The sequence below is a fragment of the Panthera leo genome, chromosome E1, assembly GCF_018350215.1.
Source record: "Panthera leo isolate Ple1 chromosome E1, P.leo_Ple1_pat1.1, whole genome shotgun sequence".
Lineage (NCBI taxonomy): Eukaryota > Metazoa > Chordata > Mammalia > Carnivora > Felidae > Panthera > Panthera leo.
The window spans coordinates 16,366,678-16,392,108 of NC_056692.1; the positions used below are offsets into that span (position 1 = coordinate 16,366,678).

Consider the following 25,431-nt stretch of genomic DNA (forward strand, 5'->3'; position numbering starts at 1 on the left):
AGCAGTACTATCAACAAGAGCCAAATTATGTAAAGAGCCCAAATGTCCATTGACTGACAAATGCATAAAGAAGATGTGGTATGTATACACACACACACACACACACACACACACACACACACACACACACTGGAATGTTACTCTGCAATCAAAAAGAATGAAATCTTGCCATTTGTGACAACGTGGATGGAACTGCAGTGTATTATGCTAAGTGAAATAAGTCAGTCAGAGAAAGTTAAATAGTATATGATTTCACTCATATGTGGAAATTAAGAAAGAGAAGAGATGAACATAGGGGAAGGGAAGCAAAAAGAAGATAAAAACAGAGAGGGAGGCAAACCATAAAAGACTCCTAAATACAGAGAACAAACTGAGTGTTGTTGGAGGGGTGTTGGGTAGGGGGATGGACTAAATGAGTGAGGGCATTACAGAGGGCACTTGTTGGAATGAACATGGGTGTTGTATGTAAGTGATGAACCACTAAATTCTACTCCTGAAACCATTATTACACTATATGTTAACTAACTTGGATTTAAACAAAATTTAAAAAATTTAAAAAGTACTATTAGCAGAAAAAATCTAATCTATACAGTTTATTAAATACATGGATTTTCTTCTTTTCTCGCCAAAGATTGGTTATTTTCTTTATTCCACTCATACATTCTAAAAGTGACATTTCTAGATGAAACATAGAAATATGGTACATAGTTCTGAAAGGCACTACTGAGATTATGTATAAGACCACACAAATTACCTGGTTCATGGACACCTGGGTTATCAGATATCTCCATTACATAAAGTTCTCTTGACTCTACTGATTTTCCCAAAGAATAAAGCCGGGTGATGTTAGGATATTCATTGGCAAACCTTCTCAGGAAGATTTCCATATCAGGGAAATGGTGGTGATGAAAGTCCTTTGGCTGAATTGGCTGGTGTAAGGATTGGGTTCCAGGAAGATTATTAAGCAGAGCAACTGTGCTAGCGGTTACTACCATCTCAGTTGTGTCAGGGATTATTGAAGCCACAGTTGGCCGAAGGGAAAAATTCACCTTTGTGGCTGGTCCTTCTTTCACTATTATGTTATTAATAGTCAGTGGCATATACCTGCAAAAAAATTTTTTTTTAAAAAGTGGGTGGCTTGCAGTTAAATTCAAACACACGATGCTTTTACATTGTAAAAGCACAATAGCCCTTTCAGACTTTTACACTTAGTGATCTATCAAAATTCGAACGAAATACAGATAAATGGGTAAATTCAAGACTTTTAGGATACGATCTCAGAGAATTCCTGATGACATCTTTAAAGAGCTATTTCTCTTACCATCTTCTCAGTACCACACATTAGAATGCTTACCAAAAATTGCCTGCCAAGGAGAAAATAATATGAAACACAGAGGTCATTCACCCACTGCATCCCATTCCTTGCTGTGCCTTGTCAAACTGACTTTCCAACTACCTTTCTAAATAGGGGAATTCAGAATTAAATGAAAGGTTTTCAATTAAATCCTTAGCAAGCCAAGCTTGCAGAAAGGTGCTCAGGGGAGGTCAGAAACCACTCATTTCATATATTAGAAAGCAGATGATAAGACAGCTCTTTAAAATGTCTTTTTCAGAGCTCTGAGTTTGTTCTACTCTGTTATTCATTAGCTTTGAGGCAACGTTTTACACAGCTGACCATCTTTTGAATCAACCTTTTAAACTGGTCCTTCCTCACAATTTTACAACCATACTTCATATCCAGTTGTACTGTTAGACTATGTGACAAAAGCCTCCACAATACTATATTCTCATTATACAAGGAAAAACAAAGGCCAGATAGAGCAAACATTTCCTAGACTATATTTCTGTCTTAGCTATAAACAGAGGCTTGATATTTTTAGAGTCTAGTTTAAAATGTTTTCTTAATGTTTTTATTTATTTTTGAGACAGAGCATGAGCAGAGGAGGGGCAGAGAAAGAGGGAGACACAGAATCCGAAGCAGGCTCCAGGCTCTGAGCTGTCAGCACAGAGCCTGACATGGGGCTCGAACTCATGGACTGTGAGATCATGACCTGAGCCGAAGTCAGATGCTCAACCAACTGAGCCACCGAGGCACCCCTAGAGTCTAGTTTAAATTCTTACCCAGTTAAAACTGCTGTAATGTTGTAAGTTCCAGGAACAAGTAATCTGTGGAAATCACCAAATCTGCCTGTTGTGATATTATGATTAATACCAGCCACTGAGATGGTTGCGTTCTCTAAGCCAGATCCCGTTACTGAATCTTTAACAAATCCTTTAACTCCAATGTGGACCTAAAAAAACAAGAATCAAAGTAGACTGCTCAAAAATAATTCAGAAGGCAAGAGAGCATAACCCCTCTGCATTGATGATAGAATTTCTTTTTTTTTAAGTTTATTTATTTTATTTTGAGAGAAAGAGAGCGTGCATGAGTGGGGGAGGGGCAAAAAGAGAGAGGGAGAGAGAAAATCCGAAGCAGTCTCTGTGTTGTCAGAACAGAGGCTGATCCCACAAACCATGAGATCATGACCTAAACCAAAGCCAAGAGTTGGACGCTTAACTGACTGAGTAACCCAGGTGCCTCTGATGCTAGAATTCCTAAAAAAGTATGTTACTACTATTTCCCTGAAATATTTTTCAATGCCTCCAAGTTAAAATAAAATATAAACAAAAATATTAAATCCTTAAACTTAAGTCATATGTGTCTGACATCTAGACTAGTAATAGACTTTTGAAATTCCCTTTCCTCTAAACCAGACTTCTAATTTTCTCTACAAGCGATAATTTCTCATTAAGTAATAATTGCTGGTATATCCAATAGTATATTATCCTGCCTGATGTTTAAATTAAACTTGCGTCCATGGTTCATACAGCGGTAAAGCCTCTCTAGCTCATATGATCACATGACATTGTAAGAACCTGACAGTACAAACCTGATTGTTTCAGTTTATAAAAGTGTTCTAGGACAATCAGAGAAAGCCCTCTGGAGGAAATGAATGGTTAAAGATTGCTACTTATATGCAATTGAATTTCTCCCTTATATCATCCATTATTTCTGTATCCCACCCTTCCATTCAGCTACTTTTACCTTTTCAATCAATGTGATCAAAGACTCACGATTGTTCTCCCATTCTTGTCGAAGCTGTGAAGCAGGGGGGTACTTGCAACAAGACAGTTCTAATGTGATCTCAAAACAGTTGGCCCATACATAATTGTAATCTTGCATGCCACCTGTAACATAAAGGAAAAAAAGTAAGTTTACTCTTGGAATTTTACTCTCAGAAAGACCAAAGAAATTAAATCAGTCATCTCTGCATGTATAAATTTTCTTTTCATAAAATTGTTTGAAATTGCAGAAAGTTCTTGGATTATAGAGGAGACTAAGAAGGAAGGATAAAGGAATATACACCAAAAAGGAATATGCATACGTAAAGCAAATGTATTTGACTGGTGGGATGAACAGTTAGGAAGAGCATAAACATATGGGTTAATAACAATAGCAATAATGCTAACAGCTCTACAATTTGAGTGTTTACTACATGCCAGACCTATTCTATGAGCTCTATGAGTATTAACATTTAATCTTTACAACAAGTGTATGAAGCAGGTGTTACTATCTCACCCATTTTACAAATGTAAGAAGTAGGATACAAAGAGAGAGGTTAAGATTTTTGATAGCATGAGCATGAAAGATACACATGATCTTAAAGTTGTGAAGGATGTTCATGCCAAGCATTAAGTGCCTACTATTCTAACTGTACTCCCTTTTATGAAGAAGGTGGCAAGAGAAAAAAAGAAAGGCCAAATCCAGGGTGGTGCAGTGACACAAATCGGGGGCGTGGGGGAGAAGACACAACAAACCCTTTCAAAATGTGTTCAATGGGAGAGGGAAGTAAAAAGGGGAAGAGGCATCCATAGCCAACTACTTTCACCACTTCTACACCCATATAAGCCCACTCACTCATTCCGTAGAAAGCTTATTACCTTATCATTCCTGTCACTCGATTTTTAAAAATAGACTTTATTTTTTAGGGCAATTTTAGGTTTACAACAAAACTGAGCAGAAGGTACAGGGATCTGCCATATACCCCCTGCCCATTCACAAGAATGGAGTCTCTCCTTATCAACATCTGCACCAGAGTGGTACATTTGTTACAACTAATAAACCTACATTGTTGACACTTCCTTACCACTCAAAGTCCATAAATTACATTAGGGTTCACTCTTGGTATTGTATATTCTAAGGGTTTTGACAAATGTATAATGACATGTTTCCATCATTCCAGTATCATATAGTGTAGTTTCACTGCCCTAAAAATTCACTGTGCTCCGGGGCACCTGGGTGGCTTAGTCGGTTGAGTGTCTGACTTTGGCTCAGGTCATGATCTCATGTTTTGTGAGTTTGAGCCCCATGTTGGGCTCTGTGCTGACAGCTCAAAGCCTGGAGCCTGCTTCGGATTCTGTGTCTCCCTCTCTCTCTCTGCCCCTTCCTCACTCATGCTCTCTCAAAATAAACAAACATTAAAAAAAAAAAAATTCATTGTGCTCCATGTATTTATCCCTTCCTCTTCCTTAACCTCTGGCAACTACTAATCTTTTTACTATTTCTGTATGGTTTTGCCTGTTCCAGAATGTCATATAGTTGGAGTCATACAGTATGTAGCCTTTTCAGATTGGTTCCTTCCATTTAGCAGTAGGTATTTAAGGCCTCTTCATGTCTTTTCATGACTTGATAGTTTTCTTTTTAGTACTGAATAATATGCCATTGTATGAACGTACCACAGTTTATTTTACCTGATCACCTACTGAAGCGTGTGTTGGTCGCTTCCAACATTTTTGGAAACTTTTTTAGATGTTTATTTTGAGAGAGGGAGATGGAGAGATGGAGAGAGAGAGAGAGAGAGAGAGAGAGTAAGTGCAAGCGGAGGAGGGACAGAGAGAGAGAGAAGAAGAGAGAGAATCCCAAGCAGGTTCCATGCCCAGCATAGAGCCTGCTGCGGGCTCAACCTCACAACCATGAGATAGTGACCTGAGCCGAAATCAAGAGTTGGATGCTCAATCGACTGAGCCACCCAGCTGCCCCATTGCTTCCAAGTTCTGGCAATTATGACTAAAGCTACTGTAAACATCTGTGTGCAGACTTTTGTGTGGACGTAAGTTTTCAACTCCTTTGGGTAAATACCAAGGAGCATGGTTGCTGGATCATATAGTAAGTATGTTTAGTTTTTCAGAAACAACCACACTATCTTCCGAAGTGGTTGTACCATTTTGCATCCCCCTACCAACAATGAAAGAGAATTCCTGTTGCTCTACATCTTCGTCAGCATTAGCTGTTGTCAGTGTTCTGGATTTTGGCCATTCTGCTAGGTGCGTAGTGGTAACCTATTGCTTTCATTTGCATTTCCCTGATGACATACAATATGGAGCATCTTTGCATGTTTGCCACCCGTTTAACTTCTTTGTTGAGGTATCTGTTAAGGTCTTTGGCCCATTTTTCAATCAGGTTGTTATTTTCTTATTGTGGAGTTTTAAGATTTTTTCATATATTTTGGGTAACAGTCCTTTATCAGATGTGGTTTCTTCCTGTTTTGGGGCAGAATAATATTCCATTGTATGTGTATACCACATTTTCTGTATCCGTTCAACTGTCAGTGGACATTTAGGTTGTCTCTTGGCAACTGTAAACAATGTTGCAGTGAACATGGGTGTGTAATTATCTTTTCAAGATCCTGCTTTCAATTCTTTTGTATATATACTTAGAAGTAGGATTGCTGAATCATATGGTAATTCTATTTCTAACTTTTTGAGGAAGCTCCATACCATTTCCTATAGCAGCTGCACTATTTTTATATTCCAACCATGCAGGGTTCCAATTCTCCACATCCTCTCCAACATTTGCTATTTTGTCTTTTTTCAATAGTGACCAACCCAAAGAAGTGTAAGGTGATAAGTCATTGTGGTTATGATTTGCTTTTCCTGATGATTAGTGATATTGAGCATCTCTTCATATACTTATTGGCCATTTGTATATTTTCTTTGAAGAACTGTCTATTCAAGTCCTTTGCCCATTTACTAATCTGTAGGTTGCCTCTGTTGATTGCTACCCTTGCTGAAAAGGACATTGAAGGGTTTTGGGCAGAGGTATGATATGATCTGACTTGCCTTTTTAAAAGACCATTTTGACTGCTGGTTGGAAAATGACTAGGGGCAGGGGGACAAAGGGGAAGCAGAGAGATGAATTAAAAGAAAACGATGGCTTGGACTAGGTTGGTAGTGGAGATGAAGTGGACAGATTTGGATGTCCATAGGACTTGTTTATATGAATCAAGGATGACCTCTAGATTTCTGGCTTGAGAAACTAGCAAATAGTACTGCCATTAACTGAAAAGATGAAGAACAAAGGAAACAGACAAGACATGCCTAAGCTCTGTCTTTGGTCCTCTTCTCTTATTCCTTTGATGTCTCATGCAGCTCCATGCTTTAAATATTATCTACACGCTGACAATTCTCAAATTTCTAGCTCTAGCCTAGACCTCTTTCCCAGACTCCAGACTCAAACATCTAATTGCCTATTCAACATCTCTACTTGGATAGCACAAACTTAACGTATCTTCATCTTCTCCAAACCTGCTCCACTAGCAGCTCTCTTATCAAGGCTAATGGCACATCTATCCTTCCAGTTGTTCAGGCCAAAAGCCTTTGGAGTCACATTCCAATCTAAAGTATCATAAAATCATGCCAACTCTAACTTCAAAATGCAGAATCCAAAGATTTCTCCTCGCCTCCATGGCTGCGGCCCTGGTACAAGCCACCATCCTTTATCTGCCTGGATTTCTTCAATCACTCTTAACAGGTCTTCCTGTACCTGCCCTTGCCCTTCTATATATATTTTTCCTCATCAGAGATGCCAGATTCATTCTGTTAAAATGTAAGTCAGGTGTTATTCTTTTGTACAATGACTCCCCTTTTCACTCAGACTAAAAGCCAAAGTCTTTACAGCAGCCTAAGGCCCTACATGATTTGTCTTCCACCATTTCCCTTCCCCCTTTAACCTCCTTTCATACTCTCTCCATCACTCTGCATTCACCACAATGGCCTCCCTGCTGTTCAGTGGACACACTAGGTACCTCCTGAATTTGGGTCTCTGCTCTAACTCTTCCCTTTGCCTGGTATGTTCTCTCCCAGATAGCCGTGCCTGACTAACGCCCTTACCTCCAGCTCTTTGCTCCAATTTCAACTTGACAGTGAGGCTCGCCCTGACTTCCCCATTTAAAGTTGCTACTTACTTTTTCCCCACCACTATCCCCAAGCCCATCCCACCAATGCTTGCAATTCCCCTCACCCTTTTGTACTTCTTTTTTTTCTACAGTACTTAACAATTTACCTATTAAGTTTATTATTTACTGCCTATTTCTCCCTACTAGATTATAAGCAACGTAAGAGCAGAGATAGCTGCTACACTCACTGATGGACAGTCCAAATACTAGAAGAGTATCTGGCAAACAGTAGTCTTTCAGTAAACATGTGTTGAAGGAATGAAACTAAGTAGCTAATTAAGATTACTGTTTTGAATGTATTAAAATTGAATGCCCATTGAATATCTATGTAGAGATATCAAACAGACTTGTCTTCCTAGAATATAGGCAAGTTCATAACCACCACAAGCCCAGTAACTTGGTCTTTACCTTTTTCTTAGAAGGCAACATATCCATCTTTTGGCTTCTGCTTATTGTCCAACATCTTGGTACTCACTTTGGGTCTGGCATCTATGATTATCTTTGGTTAACTCTCATTTGTATGTACACATGTGGACATACACGTACCATTCATCATACATAATATTTATTAATCTTTTCCAATTCTTTAAAAAAATTTTTTTTAACGTTTATTTATTTTTGAGAGAGAGGAAGAGAGACAGAACACGAGTGGGGGAGGGGCAGAGAGAGAGAGGGAGACACAGAATTCAAAGCAGGCTCCAGGCTCTGAGCTGTCAGCATGGAACCCCATGCAGGGCTCAAACCCATGAACCACGAGATCATGACCTGACCTGAAGTTGGATGCTTAACCGACTGAGCCACCCAGGGGCCCAAATCTTTTCCAATTCTTACTACCATATTGGTCATAGTACAATGGTCATTGTGTGTAAGACATTATACTAAGATTATATGGATTTATAAATAAGAGACATACCTTTTTTCTTAATGTTTATTATTTATTTTTTTATGATTTTTAATGTTTGTTTTTGAGAGAGAGAGTATGAGTGGGGGAAGTACAGAGAGAAGGGGGCACAGAGGATCCGAAGCAGGATCTGTGCTGACATCAGCGAGCCCAATTTGGGGCTGGAATTCACAAACCGAACTCATACACCGTGAGATCATGATCCCATGCGAAGTCTGATGCTCAACCAACTAAGCAACCCAGGCATCCTAAGAGACATACCTTCATTCAGAGTTTAAAGTCTTGGTGAGGAAGCAGAACACAGAACACATAAAAATAACAATTTCAGAAGAATGCAAGTACGACTAATACAAGTTTTTTTTGCATATGTAAAACTTACTGTGTTAAATTGCAAACATGGCCAACTCACACTTGAATTATGCCAGAAGGCAGTGAAGTAGACTGCTTACAACACTATAATCACCAGGCTTGAGTTCTGGCATTCTTTTGTCTGTCCCTTAATTGTCTTACTTCAGTAGCAATTTAAGAAATACTAGCTAAGAGCAACAACAAGACCATGTTTACAGTAATATTTTGGAGTATTATCTAATCAGCTTTTTACACTTAACTTTAATAGTACTGTAATTAGCCAGTGCCAATCAATGACACATATAAATATATTCCTGGAGTGGGGGGTGGAGGGTAAGGACAGAAGTCTTTAAGAAATAAGACTTCGGAGCACCCGAGTGGCTCAGTCGTTGAGTGTCCAACATTGGCTCAGGTCATGATCTCGTGGCTCATGAGTTTAAGCCCCATATTGGGCTTGCTGCTATCAGCAGAGAGTCAGCTTCACATCCTCTGTCCCCCTCTCTCTCTGCCCCTCCCCTGCTTACGTACATGCGTGCGCTTTCTCTCTCTCTCTCTCTCTCTTAATGTTTAATAAACATTTAAAAAGTTTATTTTTTTATTTTTATTATTTTTATTTTTTTTAATGTTTATTTATTTTTGAAAAAGAGACAGAGTGAGAGGCGGAGGGGCAGAGAGAGAAGGAGTCACAGAATCCGAAGCAGGCTCCAGGCTCCGAGCTGTCAGCACAGAGCCCGACACGGGGCTTGAACTCACGGAGTGTAAGATCATGACCTGAGCTGAAGTCAGACGCCCAACCGACTGAGCCACCCAGGTGCTCCAAAAAAGTTTATTTTTTGAGACAGAGAGAGACAGAGCATGAGCAGGGGAGGGGCAGAGAAAGAGAGGGAGACATAGAATCTGAAGCAGGCTCCAGGCTTCGAGCTGTCAGCACAGAGCCCAATGCAGGGCTTGAACCCACGTACCGTGAGATCATGACCTGAGCTGAAGTTGGATGCTTAACCGACTGAGCCACCCAGGTGCCCCCCAAAATAAAATTTTTTAAAAAGTAAATAAAAATTAAAATAAGACTTCAAGAAACTATATCCAGCAGCGTCCAATCCCACAAAGCACACACTATAGCCATTTTTAAAAATCATATAACCCTAAAAACAATCCAAAACTAAAGGTCAGATTCGCGGAGACAAAATTCTTTTTGTAGGTCCCATAGATTTGAGAAAATATTACAGTGAATGTACCTAACTGTAACACATCTTTGTCAAGTTAATGTTAGTTTCACAGCATAGAATCTAGTGGAAACACAAAATATGAATTAAATCTTGGCATACATTCCCCAAATGTTCCTTTGATAAGACACTAACAGAAAGCCATGTAAAATAGTATTGGAAATAAAAGGATGACTATACTACATTAAAAAAATTCAAAAATCAATTCCTTTCCCATATTTTAGCAATAATCAGAAAATATAATGGAAAAAAAGATTTCAGCAACAAAACCCATAATACATATAGGATTAAATGTAATAAAATACATAATCAATAAGTTAATGTAAAATTTTACTGAGGGATGTAGATTTCACACTTCTAGATAGGAGGCTTATACAGATATCAATTTCCCTGAAATTAATTTACAAATATTACTCAGAAAAGTAGATTCTTATTGGGACTGAACAAAATGATTTAGAATCTGGAAAAATAAATGGATGACAACATCCAAAAACCTTAAAAAATAAGAATGATAATAGGGACTTGTATTGCCACATATTAAGATATCATAAAACTATACTTACTAAAGCAGTGCATTAAAATCAAAATAAATGGACCAATAGAACAAATTAGAAAGCCCAGTAACATAAACAAAAGCATTTGCAATGTGATTAAAGACACATTTAAAACCAGTGGGGAATGAATTAGTTGGCAACTGTTACATGAACAACTGATCAACTATGTGCCAAAAAATATAGGTGAGTTTACCTCATATCATACCAAATAAACTCTTAAACTCATATGGAATTTGATGTAAAAGTGAAACCACAGACAAAACTAGAAGTTAACATAAATATTTTTATACTTTCAGGATGAGGAAAGTCTTTCTAAGTATGACAGCAAAGTAGTAGGAAAGCATAAAAGGAAAAAAATGATAGATTTAACTAGCTAACAATTGTAAAATATTTGTTGATTCAAAAACTACCTTTAAAACCATTTAAAAAAGAAACTAAGAAAAAAAATCCATAAAAATAAAGGGAGTATAGAACATTCCTGGGTAACAAATGAATAATTATGTGTATAGAATCTTCAAAATAGGCACAACCTTAACACAGAAATGTCTTTTCCAGGAATTTATTCCAAGATAATTGCTATGGGGAATGAGGACTGTAGTGTTTAAACTGAAGGAGAGGGGCACCCGGTGGCTCCGTCAGTTAAGCATCCAACTCTTGATTTTGGCTCAGGTCACAATCTCACACTTTGTGAGTTCAAGCCCTGTGTTGGGCTCTGTGCTGACAGAGCAGAGCTTGCTTGAGATTCTCTCCTTCTCTCTCTCTGCCCCTCCCCTGCTTATGCTCTATTTCTCTGTCTCAAAATAAATAAACTGAAAAAAAAATAAAAATAAACAAATTGAAGGAGAATAACACTGGAAACAACGTGAATACTCAAAAGTGGTGGATCAGTTTATAAATTATCATATAAAATGGGCTACTATGCTACTAGTTAAGGTGTGGCAGACACACATTTATGGGAATGATATTTACCATGTAATAACAAAAAAAAGGCTATAAAACAGCATATGGAGACAAATCTTTTTGCATGATACTTTAAATTCTACTCTTTGAAACATACAGAGTCTCTCAGTTCCTGTATACTCAAGTACAAGTTAACTGATTCAAAACAATTTTGACGGTCTCTCTAATCAACAAGCTCCTTTACAGTTTTTTTTTTTAAGTTAAGTTTATTGAGGTATGGTTTATATACTAGAAAATTCATCCCTTTTAAGTATACAGTTACATGAATGTGTACATTCATTAAGTATATGAATGTACACATTCATGTAACTGTATACTCCACCACAATTAAGATACAGAACATTTGTATCATCCCAGAAAGTTCCCTTCTCTCAGCACCAATCTAACTTGTTTGCCTATATTTTTGTCTTCTCCAGAATGTCATATAAATGAAATCATATAGTGTAAAGCCTTTTGTATCAGACTTCTTTCACTCAGCACAATGCCTTTGAGAATCATTTATATTGTTGCATATGTAAATTCTCCTTTTTATTATACTATGTATTCCACTGCAAGGATGTAGTACAATTTGTTTATTCATTCACATGATGGGTATTTGAGTTGTTTTCAGTTTTTGCTTATTATGAAGAGTTGTGTATAGACCTTACTGTGGGCATATAATTGCATGTTTTTTGGATAAATATCTAGGAGTGGCATCGCTGAGTCATACAGCAAATATAAGTTTAACTTTATGAGAAACTATCAAACTGTTTTCCAAAGTGGCTGACCATTTCACATTCCTACCAGCAATGCATCAATGTTCCAGTTGTTCTTCATTCTCACCTAACAAACTGCTCAAGCAACTGGTCAGACTTTTTCGCTTTAAGTATTCTAGTAGGTGTGCTGTGGGATCTCACTGTGGTTATAATTTGTAATTTCCCTGACAATGAATGATACTGCATATCCTTTCATGTCTTTATTTATCATCTATACTGGGAGACCTTAGAAACTAGGGGCTGTTGGTAGTACTGTATAGAGGAGGGACCTTAAGAAAGGGATCCCATAGAGTTGTCTATGAATCCCTGGGCTCAATCCTGAACAGCACATGAGTGGGCATGCCCCTAAAAAGCATACCAAAGGCACTGAGAACTGAATTACAAAACAGACCACTTCCCTGGTCCCACACTGGTCCATGGGAGGTAAGTACACAGAATAGATCTGAACAGAACCACAAAGGCTTTGAAAATTGACATTCAATCACAGCCCACAGGAGGCAAGTCAAAACTTACAACTGAATGCAACTGGGTCACTCACTGCTAAAACAAACAAAGAAATCATCATTTTTTAAAATAAAATTTAAACAAGGTTCAGATTTCATAATGTAAGATCCGAAACGTCGAGCCTACACCCCAACATTATTTGACATTCAGAGAACCAGGAAAATGCATGGGGGGGCCTGGGTGGTTCAGTCGGTTAAGCCTCCGACCTTGGCTCAGGTCATGATCTCACAGTTTGTGACTTCAAGCCGGGCATCGGGTTCTGTGCCAACAGCTCAGAGCCTGGAGCCTGCTTCGGATTCTGTGTCTCCCTCTCTCTCTGCCCCTCCCTGTTCACACTCTGTATCTTTCTCTCTCTCTCTCTCAAAAATAAATAAACATTTAAATAAAAGAAAAAAGAAAAAAAGAAACGTTAAAGGAAGTTCTTCAGGCTAAAAAGAAATGATACCAGAGAGAAACTTGGGATTTCCAGAAAGAAAGAACAACACAAACGGTAAATATCTGGGTAAATATAATAAACTATTTTTTTCTCTTAAGTTCTTTATGTACAACAGTTGAAAGAAAAAATCATAACATTGTCTGGTGGCGTTTTCAATGTATATACACATAATACATATGACAACTACAATATAAAGTGGGGGAGGGTAAAGGTGTGGTGGTAAGATCTATGCATTCCTCCTGAAGTGGCAAAATACCAATTCTAGGTAGAACTGTGAAAAGTTAAGCTGTAAATTGTAATCCTAGAGCAACTACCAAAACAAACAATACAAAGGAGCTATAGTAAAAAAACAAAACAAAAACCACACAATAGATAAAATACTAAACACTCAAAGAATCCCACAGAAGGCAGGAAAGAGGAAGCAGTAGAATTAAAAAATAAAAAAGGGATAAACAGAAAAATAATTTTAAAACTAGGCTTAAATCCAAACATATCAACAATTATATCCAATGTAAATGGTATAAACACACTAGCTAAAAGACAAATTGTCAAATGATTAAACAAGAGCCAATTAACATGCTGTCCATAAGAAACTCACTTTAAATATAATAGTATAAGCAAGTTAAAAGTAAAAGAATGGAAAAAGATATACTACGCAAACACAAATCAGATGGGAAAATGGAAGGGCTTTATTAATATCAGATAAAGTAGACTTTAGAACAAGAAAAAGTGCCAGGGATAAAGAGGGATATCACATAATGATAAAAGGGTCACTTGACCAAGACAACATTACAATTCAACTCCATCACCAACAAAATCTAAATGATATTTATAGCATATCCCACCCAACAACAGCAGCATAAACACTCTTTTCAAGTAGAAATGGAACATTCATCAAGACAGACAATATCCTGGGTTGTAAAACAAACTTAACAAATGTAAAAGAACTGAAATCATACCAGGTGTATTCTTTGACATGATGGAATTACATAGAAATCAGTAATAGAAAGCTATATACAGAGTATCCTTTTCTTGACGAAATCTTATAAAAGCACATTTTCTTTGAGTCTATAATAAACTATTCTCAGAAAACAACTTATGAGTTGTGATATCTACTGAATCTACCTATTTCTAAACTCATAGGAGCCCTCCAATGTGAATAGTAGCAAAGTAACTTTTACTTGCAAGACAAAAAAAAAAGATAAATCTCTCCCATCTTTAGAATATCAGAAAGTTTTTATTCACCAATTTCAAATTTCAGTTTAGAAATTATTTCTTTAAGGGTGACCGGGTGGCTCAGTCGACTAAGTGTCCAACTTTGGCTCAGGGCATGATCTCACGGCTAGTGAGCTTCAGTCCCATGCTGGGCTCTGTGCTGACAGCTCAGAACCTGGAGCCTACTTCAGATTCTGTCTCTGGCTCTCTCTGCTCCTCCCCCACTTGCGCTCACATTCTCTCTCTCTCTCTCAAATATAAATAAACATTAAAAAAATTTTTTTAATCATCAAAAAACTGGAAGCAAATTAAGATATCAACTGAATTATGAATTAAGAATTTTTTTGCAAGATGCCACAAATAAGCATTATTTGTTATCTGTGTTAAACTTAACATTTATTTTTCCAACACTAAATGTCAAAGACTCTATATAATGAATAATCTTTACTGAGTAGCTGGTTCAGATCCTGTCATCTTGATCTTTTCCTCAACAAAAACCTACCTATACAAAGCTAGAGTTCCCTGTAATAGAGAACAGCCATTCATCTGGAGATAAGCCTGATGTTACTGACAGCTGCAGCTACTTCCAGATTCAGTAATACATGTGCTTTTTTTTTTTTTTTAAGTGGATGTCATGTGGCTCAACATAGACTAAAGGATTAAATATCAGACTTCAGAACAACATCTTTATCCAGTCAAAAAAAATTTTAATTTGGGGAGTAGAACATTCATTATTGGCATGCCTCAAAGCAATAAAGCACCATACTAATAGTATAAAGAATCTGTTATTTGTCCAACTTATTAACAATCATAAATAAGCAAGCCTCTATTATCCATTCGTCTCTCAGGGGGCTATCTAAACCCTTCAAACTTGTTTATTCAAAACAAAATAATTTGGAAAAATCATGCAACACTTCACATATTTTTAAAACATTTTTTAAAGTTTATTTTTAATTTCGAGAGAGAGAGAGAGAAAGCGCAAGTGGGGGGAGGGCACAGAGAGGACACTGTCAGCGCAGAGCCTGATGCAGGGCTTGAACCCATGAACCATGAGATCATGACCTGTGCCAAAGTCACCTGTTCAACCATTTGAGTCACCCAGGTACCCCACACTTCACATATTTTTAAGTTGATATCTAAAAGTTTTCATCTTGGGGCGCACTGGGTGGCTCAGTTGGTTAAGCATCCAACTTCAGTTCAGGTCATGATCTCACAGTTCATGAGTTCCAGCTCTGCATGGGGCTCTGTGCTGACAGCTCAGAGCCTGGAGCCTGCTTTGGAGTCTGTGACTCCCTCTCTCTGCCCCTCCTCCACCTCTTAAGAATAAACATTTAAAAAAATTAAAAAAAAATAAAAGTTTTCATCATAAGTTCAAATAGTTGCAAACAATGTAATTTCAGGGATAGCATAAATTTTTATATTTTTTAAAGTATTTTTTAATGCTTATTTATTTTTGAGAGAAACAGAGAGAGAGAGAGAGAGAGAGACAGAGAGAGAGAGAGACAGAGAGAGAGAGAGAGAGAGACAGAGAGAGAGAGTATGAGCACGGGAGGGGTAGAGAGAGCGGGAGACACAGAATCCAAAGCAGGTTCCAGGCTCTGTGCTGACAGCACAGAGCCCGACATGGGGCTCGAACCCAAGAGCCGCATAATCGTGACCTGAGCCGAAGTTGGATGCTCAACCAACTGAGCTACCCAGGCTCCCCTCCTTAATTTTCAATGACTTAAATGTCCTAAGTATTAATTTTTGTCTTCTAGATTCAATTATTACAATAACTACTGGCATAAAACTCATCAGAAAGGCAAAATTATAAATTTTGATAAACAATAAATGGAACAGGTAATAATTACTAAAAATATCTTTCAAAAAATTTCTTATTAAAAATAAGATTTTTTAATGTTTATTTATTTTTGAGAGAGAGAGAGATAGAGTGTGAGCAGGGGTGGGTCAGAGAGAGAGGGAGACACAGAATCTGAAGCAGGCTCCAGGCTCTGAACTGTCAGCACAGAACTGGATGCAGGGCTCAGACTCACAAACCGTGAGATCATGACTTGAGTAGAAGTCAGACACTTAACCGACTAAGCCACCCAGGTGCCCCTTAAAATACCTTTTAATAAGAAGTTTGGAGTGATGCTTTATGTATGTATGTATGTATGTATGTATGTATGTACGTATGTATGTATATTTTTGAGAGAAAGAGAGAGAGCGTGAGCAGGGGTGGGGGAGAGAGACAGGGAGACACAGAACCCAAAGCAGGCTCCAGACTCCAAGTTGTTAGCACAGAGCCCCACAGGGGCTCAAACCACGAGCAGCATGATCATGACCTGAGCTGAAGTTGGACGCTCAACCGACTGAGCCACCCAGGCATCCCTGGATTGATGCTTTTATAATACCACTAAAGTAATCACCAAAAGTCACTTTTTGTTTTGGTGCCCTAGAAGTTTGTAAAACTGAGTCAACATACCATAGTGTGGGGTGCCTGGGTGGCTCAGTTGGTGGAGTGACAGACTTCGGCTCAGGTCATGATCTCACAGCTAATGAGTTTGAGCCCTGCCTTAGGCTCTGTGCTGACAGCTCAGAGCCTGGAACCTGCTTTGGATTCTGTCTCTGTCTCTCTTTGCCCCATCCCAGCTCAGGCACTGTCTCTTTCTCAGGTATAGATAAACATTAAAAAACAAAACAAAACAAAACCCAAAACATACCACAGTGTGCTTCACATGGGTAGAAAAGTATGCCTATGTTCAATCAAGAGGGAGAAGAGGATATGTGATTGAACCCCCACAGCAAGCATCTCTTTCAATTTTTCTAGGAAAGAGTAGGTATGGAAGGCCTGGAAAATTTATTTCCTTTAAAGTTATCAAAACAAACAGGTCTCTTCCTTCTCCCCACACATACCTCAGTTTGAAAACCACTGATTTAGATTACTTCCTCTACTCATAAGGAGAAATGGCAAAGAAAGAAAAAAGGTATAAAGTTTGCTTTTAAACCTACCTACCCAGGCATCTGGCTGGCTTAGTCAGAAGAGTGTGTACCTCTTGATCTTGGAGTCATGAGTTCAAGACCAGTGTTGGGTACAGAGATTAAATAAAGTTTTGAAAACTTAAAAAAAAAAAATCCTTACTTACTAATCCAGAGCTTTCTATGCTCAGAAAAAACTGAATGCAATGAACCATAAACCCTATAATGCTCTCATTCCTTTACTTGTACCAAAAAATAAGCCTAAAAGTGTAACCATTAGGAATATGTCCAGTAATACAAATTGTGATCACTACTTATTGTTAACAGGTAGCTAAGTGTTCTGATAGAACGATCAACTCATACCCATTAACCTCCTTCATTTGTCTAACAACAAACTTTCATATGCTTTAAGACCCTCAATTCATCTTTACCAAGGAACCAGTCCCTATTACTGTTCTCACTACAGAGAGATCTAGTTCTGTTGGGGGAGGAGAGGTACTTAAAGACATTCAACTCTTCATTCAAAAATGGGACACTCATGAATGACTCACTCTTACGTCATAAGCAGAAAGTCAATAGAAAAAATACAATCAATGCTTCAGTGTTAAGACTTAAACATACCAAGATTTTTTTTTTTTAACTTGCCTTAGTAGGCCAAACTACAAACTATCAAACTGTATCATACAAGAACCCTATTAATCATTCACAGAAAACAACTGCAATGTATTTTTTTTATTAGGACGAGCATTTTAGAGTGTAGGAATAGAGATAGGCAATTTCTACTCTATTTTTAAATTTGGAGCTTACTGTTATTTCTTTAATAAAACTACTTCAAAGGATAGTGAGAAGTTCTCACAACTTTGACATCTGTGAATAATTTCTTTATAGATAGTGACTTAGTAAGTGATAATCTTGCACTCCCTGAGATATTTTTAAAAGCTAATGAGCACAGGGCTCCTAAAAAATTTTAAGTGGAACATCTGAGTCAAATGAGTGGAAAAAACAGAGGTTGCTCTTGAAAACAATTTCCCTCACTTTGACCAAATCTTAACTGAACTTAGTCTTTGTATTCTCAGCAACTTTATCTTATGAAAATCTATTTCCTTCACCACTCCCACTGAATATATATTTGCTAATGATATGGTTCTACAAAGTTAAACTAAATTACACAGTCCTGCATCTGTTTTCAGTTTTGTTTAAGTTGGTCAACAGGATCTCCCACACAACTTTTGAACTGCACTTTCCTTCTTTTTTAAAGGTATTTTCCCATCCTCTACCACCTGATTTAATTAGAAAAAAGAAGAAAAAGCACATCTAATTTCTAAACATCAGACCTGAAGATTTAGGGACCAAATCCTGAAGTAGTGATTAATGTTTGATTCTCAACCTTCACATAAGTCTATTGCCACATTACAAAATACACAACTGCACAGCTCCTAAAGGTCAGATTTTATATCAGGCTATATTTCAATTTACTAAAGCAAACCCCTGACTCAGGTAGAAGCAAATATTCTGTTGGAGAACAGTTTTACCTTTTGCTTTCCTTTTAAATCAGGCAGCACTCAATGAGAATGAGAAAAAAAGGAAGAGGTCCAATCAACTCCTTAGTGTACAAGATCAGGTAAGACCAAAAGCACATTTACTAATGCACATATGACAATCAATAGTATTCTTAAAGCATGAACGATGGACTGAGAATTAATATCTGAACTTCCAGCATTACTTAAAGAAAACATCTCAGTACAAAACCAGAAGTACATTCACTTTGGAGGTAAAAACAAAAACAAAACAAAACAAAACAAGAAAACAAAAACCCACCCATCTGCTCATTTATATATGCATTCTATTCTATATATATATGTATATGTATATATATGTATGTATATGTATATATATACATATACATATATATACATATACATATATATACATATATATATATACACATACGTATATATATACATATATGTATATATATACGTATGTGTATATATATATATATATTCTAGTTGAATTTCTGGCTCCAGCTCTAAGCAATTAAATTATGCCAGGAAACAATATCAATTCAATTTTCAAAAATCATATATACCACATATGCTTTCAACATCTCAAAGGTCCTAAATCTCTTTATCATCTTGATTTCTCTCCCAAGCTCCAGAGCCTATTTCCCAACTGCCCATTGGGTACTTGTAACATCAAGTACCATCCCCAATCTACACTCCTCTCCCTACCTAGTGAGAACACACACACACACACACACACACACACACACACACTCTACTCCTCCAATTAGTTTTCCCATTTTCATTATCATTCTTATTTTTCCAGGCTCAAAACTTCCAAGTTATATCTTTGAGTCCTTCTTCTGGACACTCTGTTCTACTGTCTAACTGATGGTCAATCCTGTAATTTTTTTTGTAGTTTCTTATATTCATCCTCCCTTTTCACTCCCACAGAATCCCTCTAGCTAGAGCCCTTATCTCCCAGAAAGACCTTGCTCCAAATAACTGTAAAAACCTCCCTAGTCTCTCTTCCTCTAGCACTGTTTCTGTGCCAATACATTTTGTATAAAGATAACTCCAAATAAATGGTACCACACTGTCCTTATTATCAAATAATTCACACTCTAGCAGAAGACACAAAAACCTATTAACAACATAAATGGATAAACATTATATTGATGGTATTAACAAAAAACCCTGGGAAGGCAAGAGTGACGGTTACTACACTGGAGGTTTCAGGGAACTTACAGGGGAACTGGAGAAAAGCAATCCAGAAAATAGCCAAAAGTTCATATTTTAGGGAAAGGACAAGGAGTACAGGTGTGAAGTAGGAGAGAAGACCAGAAATGTAGGCTTGGGTCAGACTCTGGGACTTGTAGTGTCATAACAGTAAGTTTAGACTTGATATTAAAATGTGAAATAAGCAAAGGTATAAGAACGCTTTAGGTTTTTGTAGGTTTGCTACTTTGCTTGTAATACATAATTTTAAAAACAAAGTAATACGAGCGCTAATAGAACCAGACACATCTTCCATAAGTGTAACTAGTGGTAAATTACCTATCCTCTACACTTCAGATTAGTAAAGACTCTGCATGAAAATTAGATGTGAGGACAGTATTCTGTACATGTTCATTAGGTCAGGTTGATTTATTTATGTTATTTAAATCCACTGTGTCCTTACTGATATTTTTGTCTCTGTGACCCAACAAATACGGAGAGAAACATGTTTAAAATCTACTATATTTACAAATTTGTCTATTCTTAATATCAGATATTGCATTTTTTTTAGTTTTACACTCTCTATTTGATTCTTTTTTGTTTCAAACAGATTCTGATTTTCTGGTGTCATATGATTAACCCATAATGCCCTGGGTTTTCATTTTTGTTTTGCTTTTTGTGTATTTATTTGAGTATAGTTGACACGAAATGTTACATTAGTTTCAGGTGTACAACACAGTGATTTGGCAAGTTTATACATTATGCTGTGCTCACCACAAGTGCAGCTACCATCTATCCCGATACATCTCCATCATGACATCATTGACCGTATTCCTTATGCTGTGTGTTTTATTCCTATGACTTTTTCATTCTATAACTGGAAGCCTGTATTGCCCATTCACTTCACCCACTTTGCTCAAGTCTCACCCTCCTCCCCTCTGATAACCATCAGTTTGTTCTCTGTATTTATAGATTTGATTCAGCTATTTGTTTAGTTATTCATTCGTTTGTTTAGATTCTACTTATGAGTGAAATCACATGGTATTTGTCTTTCTCAGTCTGCCTTATTTCCCTGAGCGTAATATCCTCTAGGTCCACCCATGTTGTCTCAAATGGCACAAATGCATCCTTTTCTAATGGCTGTGTAATATTCCATTGTGTATATACATACACATACATATATGTATACACATACACACACACACACCACATCTTTCTTATCCATTTGTCTATTGATGGACACTTAGGTTGCTTCCATCTCTTGGCTATTGTAAATACCACTGCAATAAACATAGGGATGTGTGTATCTTTCCAAACTAGTGTTTTTGTTTTCTTTGGGTAAATACCCAATAATGGAATTATTGGATTATATGGTATTTCTATTTTTAACTTTTTGAAGAACCTCCATACTGTTTTCTACAGTGGCTGTACCAATTTACATTCCCACCAACGGTGCACCAGGGTTCCCTTCTCTCCACATTTTTACCATAATGCCCTGTTTAATGACACAGAAAATGCTCCTCAAGAATAAGCTTTTCAGTTCATTTTTGGAGCAAATATAACTTTCATGCTGTTCAAAACAATTTGGTAATTGTTTTTCCCATGTTTTTCCCTTTCCACCAGCAATCTACTTCAAGCCAAATATACCTCAATATTTAGAGTACATCAGTGCTGCTCAGTCTGACCTCCCCTTTATGCAAAGAATACTTGTCCACATGATCAAAGATGTTTATACTCACAAAAAAACTGAATTTCTTACGTTATATGCTATCTGGTCACATTTCATAACTCTCTGCCCATAAAAGGAGAAGGGGAAAAAAGTCTGAAATAAAGTATAAAAGGAGAAAGAAAAAAGTTTGATAAATCCACACAACATTTTCTTCTTCCAGAGCAGAAAAAAATTCATAATTACCAGTTTGAAAAGACTCAGTCCCAAGTTAATAGTGGTTCAAAAAGACGTAAGTATAAAGCCTCTGGCAGCTGGCTTAATTAATCATAGAATGCATAGACTCACATGAACACACGCAGGCCTGACAATATTTCTGACCAATTTCCTATCTCAGCACTCATTCAAATAACACAGAAAACAATCTAAAAGTAAGTCATTTTAGATAAACATGTATGGCTTAGTCCTCACTGGAAATGGCTGACATATAAACAAGACAGGGCAAAATAAAAAGCCTAAATAGTAAGTTACCACATACAATTTATAAGGTGTTTTGTTCCTACTTAGAATTTGAAAATAAATCAACTTTACCATAGAGTGACCAAAAACAATGCATTTTTAAACTATAGGCCATGACCCATTTGTGGATTGTGAAATATAGAAGTAGGTTCAGATAAGCATTTTTTGTTTAATGAGCTGGTAGAGACTGGAAAACAACAATACCAGAATATGCCACAAAGTTAACTATTGTTTCATGAAATGTTTCAATTTTATACATATATGGAATGTATTTAAATGACTGAAAGGTATTTTACATTGTAGGTCACAATAAAAAAAAAAAAAAAAAAGTCTGAAAAATACACATCTCGGATCTACCAGTAAGACAAGCTTATTTTCTCAGAGTGGGAACGAAACTAGGAGGAACAGTTTTACAAATTTTTGTAAGATTATCTCATCTAAAGATCATCTAAGATTTTAAATAACTGTGTACTCATTTTTCAGGTGCTGAGAATTCACTTATTCAAAATTCAAAAAAGGCTTATTTTTTCCCTTCTATAGACCAGGCATAGTTCTATGAGCTAGAAATAGAAAACTGAAAAAATCAAGTCCTGCCCTCATGAAGTTTAAATTCTACCAGAGAGAAGTTAGCCATTGTGCCAGCTGCTAGGCTCAGTGCTTTACATACATTCTCACTTGGGCCTCATAATACTATGAGGTAGATAGTATTTATCCTCATTTTATATATGCGGGAAATGAGGCTTGGAGAAATTACTTAACTTGTCCAAGATCTCTCTTCTTCTCTCTCTCTCTCTCTCTCTCTCTCTCTCTCTCTCACACACACACACACACACACACACACACGTATGTGGCTAGTCAATAGTAGAGCTGGAATTCAAACTCAAGGCATCAGGATTCCAAAGCTCTACCCTTAGCCACTATACTACTCTGCCTTCTAGAGTTCTTCTATTCGCAAGAAAATGAAATGTAACAGCATTCTGCCCAAGTAAATTTCTAAAAGCTACATCAAAGGGTGGCTTTTGATCATATAATTTCAATTATAGGTGGTCTGGGGTTACATGCCCTCTTAAAAATTTTATAAGTTGAAAGAAGTCAAGTCTTAGAAGTTGACCTAGAACTACAATTCAGTTTCATCAGTTTGCTTTGGAATAAACACATTAAACCATCAGATGATTTGTATGTCTTCTTAACTGTTTAGAAAGAAAATAAGAATGGTAGACAAGAGGCATACAAATCAGCACACTGTGGTTAAAAAAAAAAAAGTAAGCCTGTTCCATGAATTAAGTTCAGCTTAGGCTCTCACAATAACAAGGCTTTAGCAGCAGAGCATGACTATTCATTCAGAGGCCTTATTAGGAGAGTCATCCCCTAGAGGGATCCTGCAGGTTTAAGAGACGTGTTGAGAGAAGCAAGGCCCACCCCCTTAGTCAGCTAGACCTGCTGAGTCAAGCCCCGCAACCAAGGTGAAGGTGGTGGGGCCAGATGACCCCATACCTCATACTTCTAATACACTGCCTGATCTTGAGAGCAGAAATTGTTCCTGTTTTGCTCCCATCACCTAATACAGTATATGGGATGTGGCAGAGACTCAGTAAATATTTGCTAAAAGAATAAATGATATCGTACAAGTTATTTCCTCTCTGGGGTCTTGATTTCCTATAAAGCAAAAGGATTGGAATAAATCAATATATTCACTTTTAGCCGTAAAAGCGTATACCTCCTTGGGCTAGAATTTCTAAACACATCATAAGGCATCGGTAAAATTACTCCAGGACATCCGGGTCTGAATATATGCCTAGTCACAAGGTTTCACAACATCTTACTCACTGCAGTCCTGTGGAAGATAAACAAAATCTGCCCTGTTGAAACTCCCAAAACTGCTCAGTATTACTGGAGTAGGAAGAAAGATATGCTAGTTGTTGTAGAAATAATAGATAATATGTCTGACCATCCAGCTAGAGAAGGAGGAAAGTTGATATTCATAAAAACAATAATAATGGCAGCAGCAAAGTTTAGCTTCTTCAGATGTTTGAAGAATCAGGAAAATCTCATATCTGGTTTCTCCAAATAATCTTACTTACTGTGAAGGCAGCACCCTTGTTTTTTTAATAGTATAACACAGATTTACCATCCTCAATCATCAACTAGAAATTATTTTCTAATCATTTATGATTTTCTCCAAAAAAGAAAAGTACATTATTTTTAGCACATTATTTTAAATAATATCTCAAATTAATGAAGCAACTGGACTACATCTTAATACCCCCAGTTCCTGAACAGGCTTTATTAAATATGTTTGCTGAAGATTGAAATGGGATTAAACATCAAACTATGTCCCTTATCTATAAAAAAATTTAAATGGTTTTCAAATCACCTGTAGTTGTAATGGGCAGAAATGGCTTCTAATTATTTTAAACCTCTTTATGGATGTTTGTTACACACAAGAAACATTGGTAGAAACTGTAGGGGAATCAAAACACTCTAGAAAGTATCAAGTCCTCAAACTTAGGACCCAATTTGGGTAAACAGTGCTTGACATAAAAAGTCAAAGAATAACACAAAGTTTTAAATAAAGGCACATTAAAAGAAATATCATAAGACACTTTATAATGTGACTAATGGCCAATAAAAAAGTAAGGAAGAGCTAACAAGGCATTTTACCATGTGCAGATTCTAAGAGAAGAAAATGTTTTTACACATGACATTTCCATGAGTTAACTTCTTCCTTCTGTTTAGTCTTAATTAATCTAAGAGTTTATAAAAACAAAAAAAGTTATTATTCAAAGGACACAAAAAGTTTAAAAAGCACAATAGCTGTTTACATAACATTTAAAAGGAAGGTAAACAAGCTTACTTTAACAACTCTTTTAAAAATAATATTCCATGGAAAATAAGAACCCTTGTACATTACTGGTGGGAATGTAAAATGGTACAGCCACTGTGGTAAACAATTTGGTGGTTCCTTAAAGCTAAACAGAAAATTACTATATGACCCAACAATTCCATTCTTGAGTACACATCCAAAAGATTTGAAAACAAGGACTTAAAAAGATACTTGTACACCAGCATCCACAGCAGCATTATTCACAATAGCTAAAAGGTGAAAACAATCCAGTGTCCATCAATAGATGAATGGAGGGGCACCTGGGTGGCTCAGTTGGTTAGGGGTCCAACTCTTGGTTTTGGCTCAGGTCATGATCTTACTGTTCATGAGATTGAGCCCCACATCAGGCTCCACGCTGACAGCACAAAGTCTGCTTGGGATTCTCTCTCTGCCCCTGCCCTGCTCACGCTCTCTCCCTCTCTCTCAAAATAAACAAACTTGAAAAAATAGATGAATAGATAAATGAAATGGGGTATATACATACAATGGAATATTTCTCCGTCATAAAAAAAGA

General features: G+C 37.0%; 1 protein-coding gene across 1 annotated transcript in view; it reads right to left on the reverse strand.

Annotated features, from left to right (window-relative positions):
- Positions 1–25,431, reverse strand: part of CPD (carboxypeptidase D) — an 80,813-nt gene that overhangs the window by 46,634 nt on the left and 8,748 nt on the right. The window contains exons 3-5 of the mRNA XM_042917187.1: positions 3,086–3,228; positions 2,122–2,291; positions 755–1,104 (exon numbers count right to left, since the gene is read on the reverse strand). Coding sequence (XP_042773121.1) covers positions 755–1,104; positions 2,122–2,291; positions 3,086–3,228 — 663 coding nt within the window. The remainder of the gene's footprint in view (positions 1–754; positions 1,105–2,121; positions 2,292–3,085; positions 3,229–25,431) is intronic.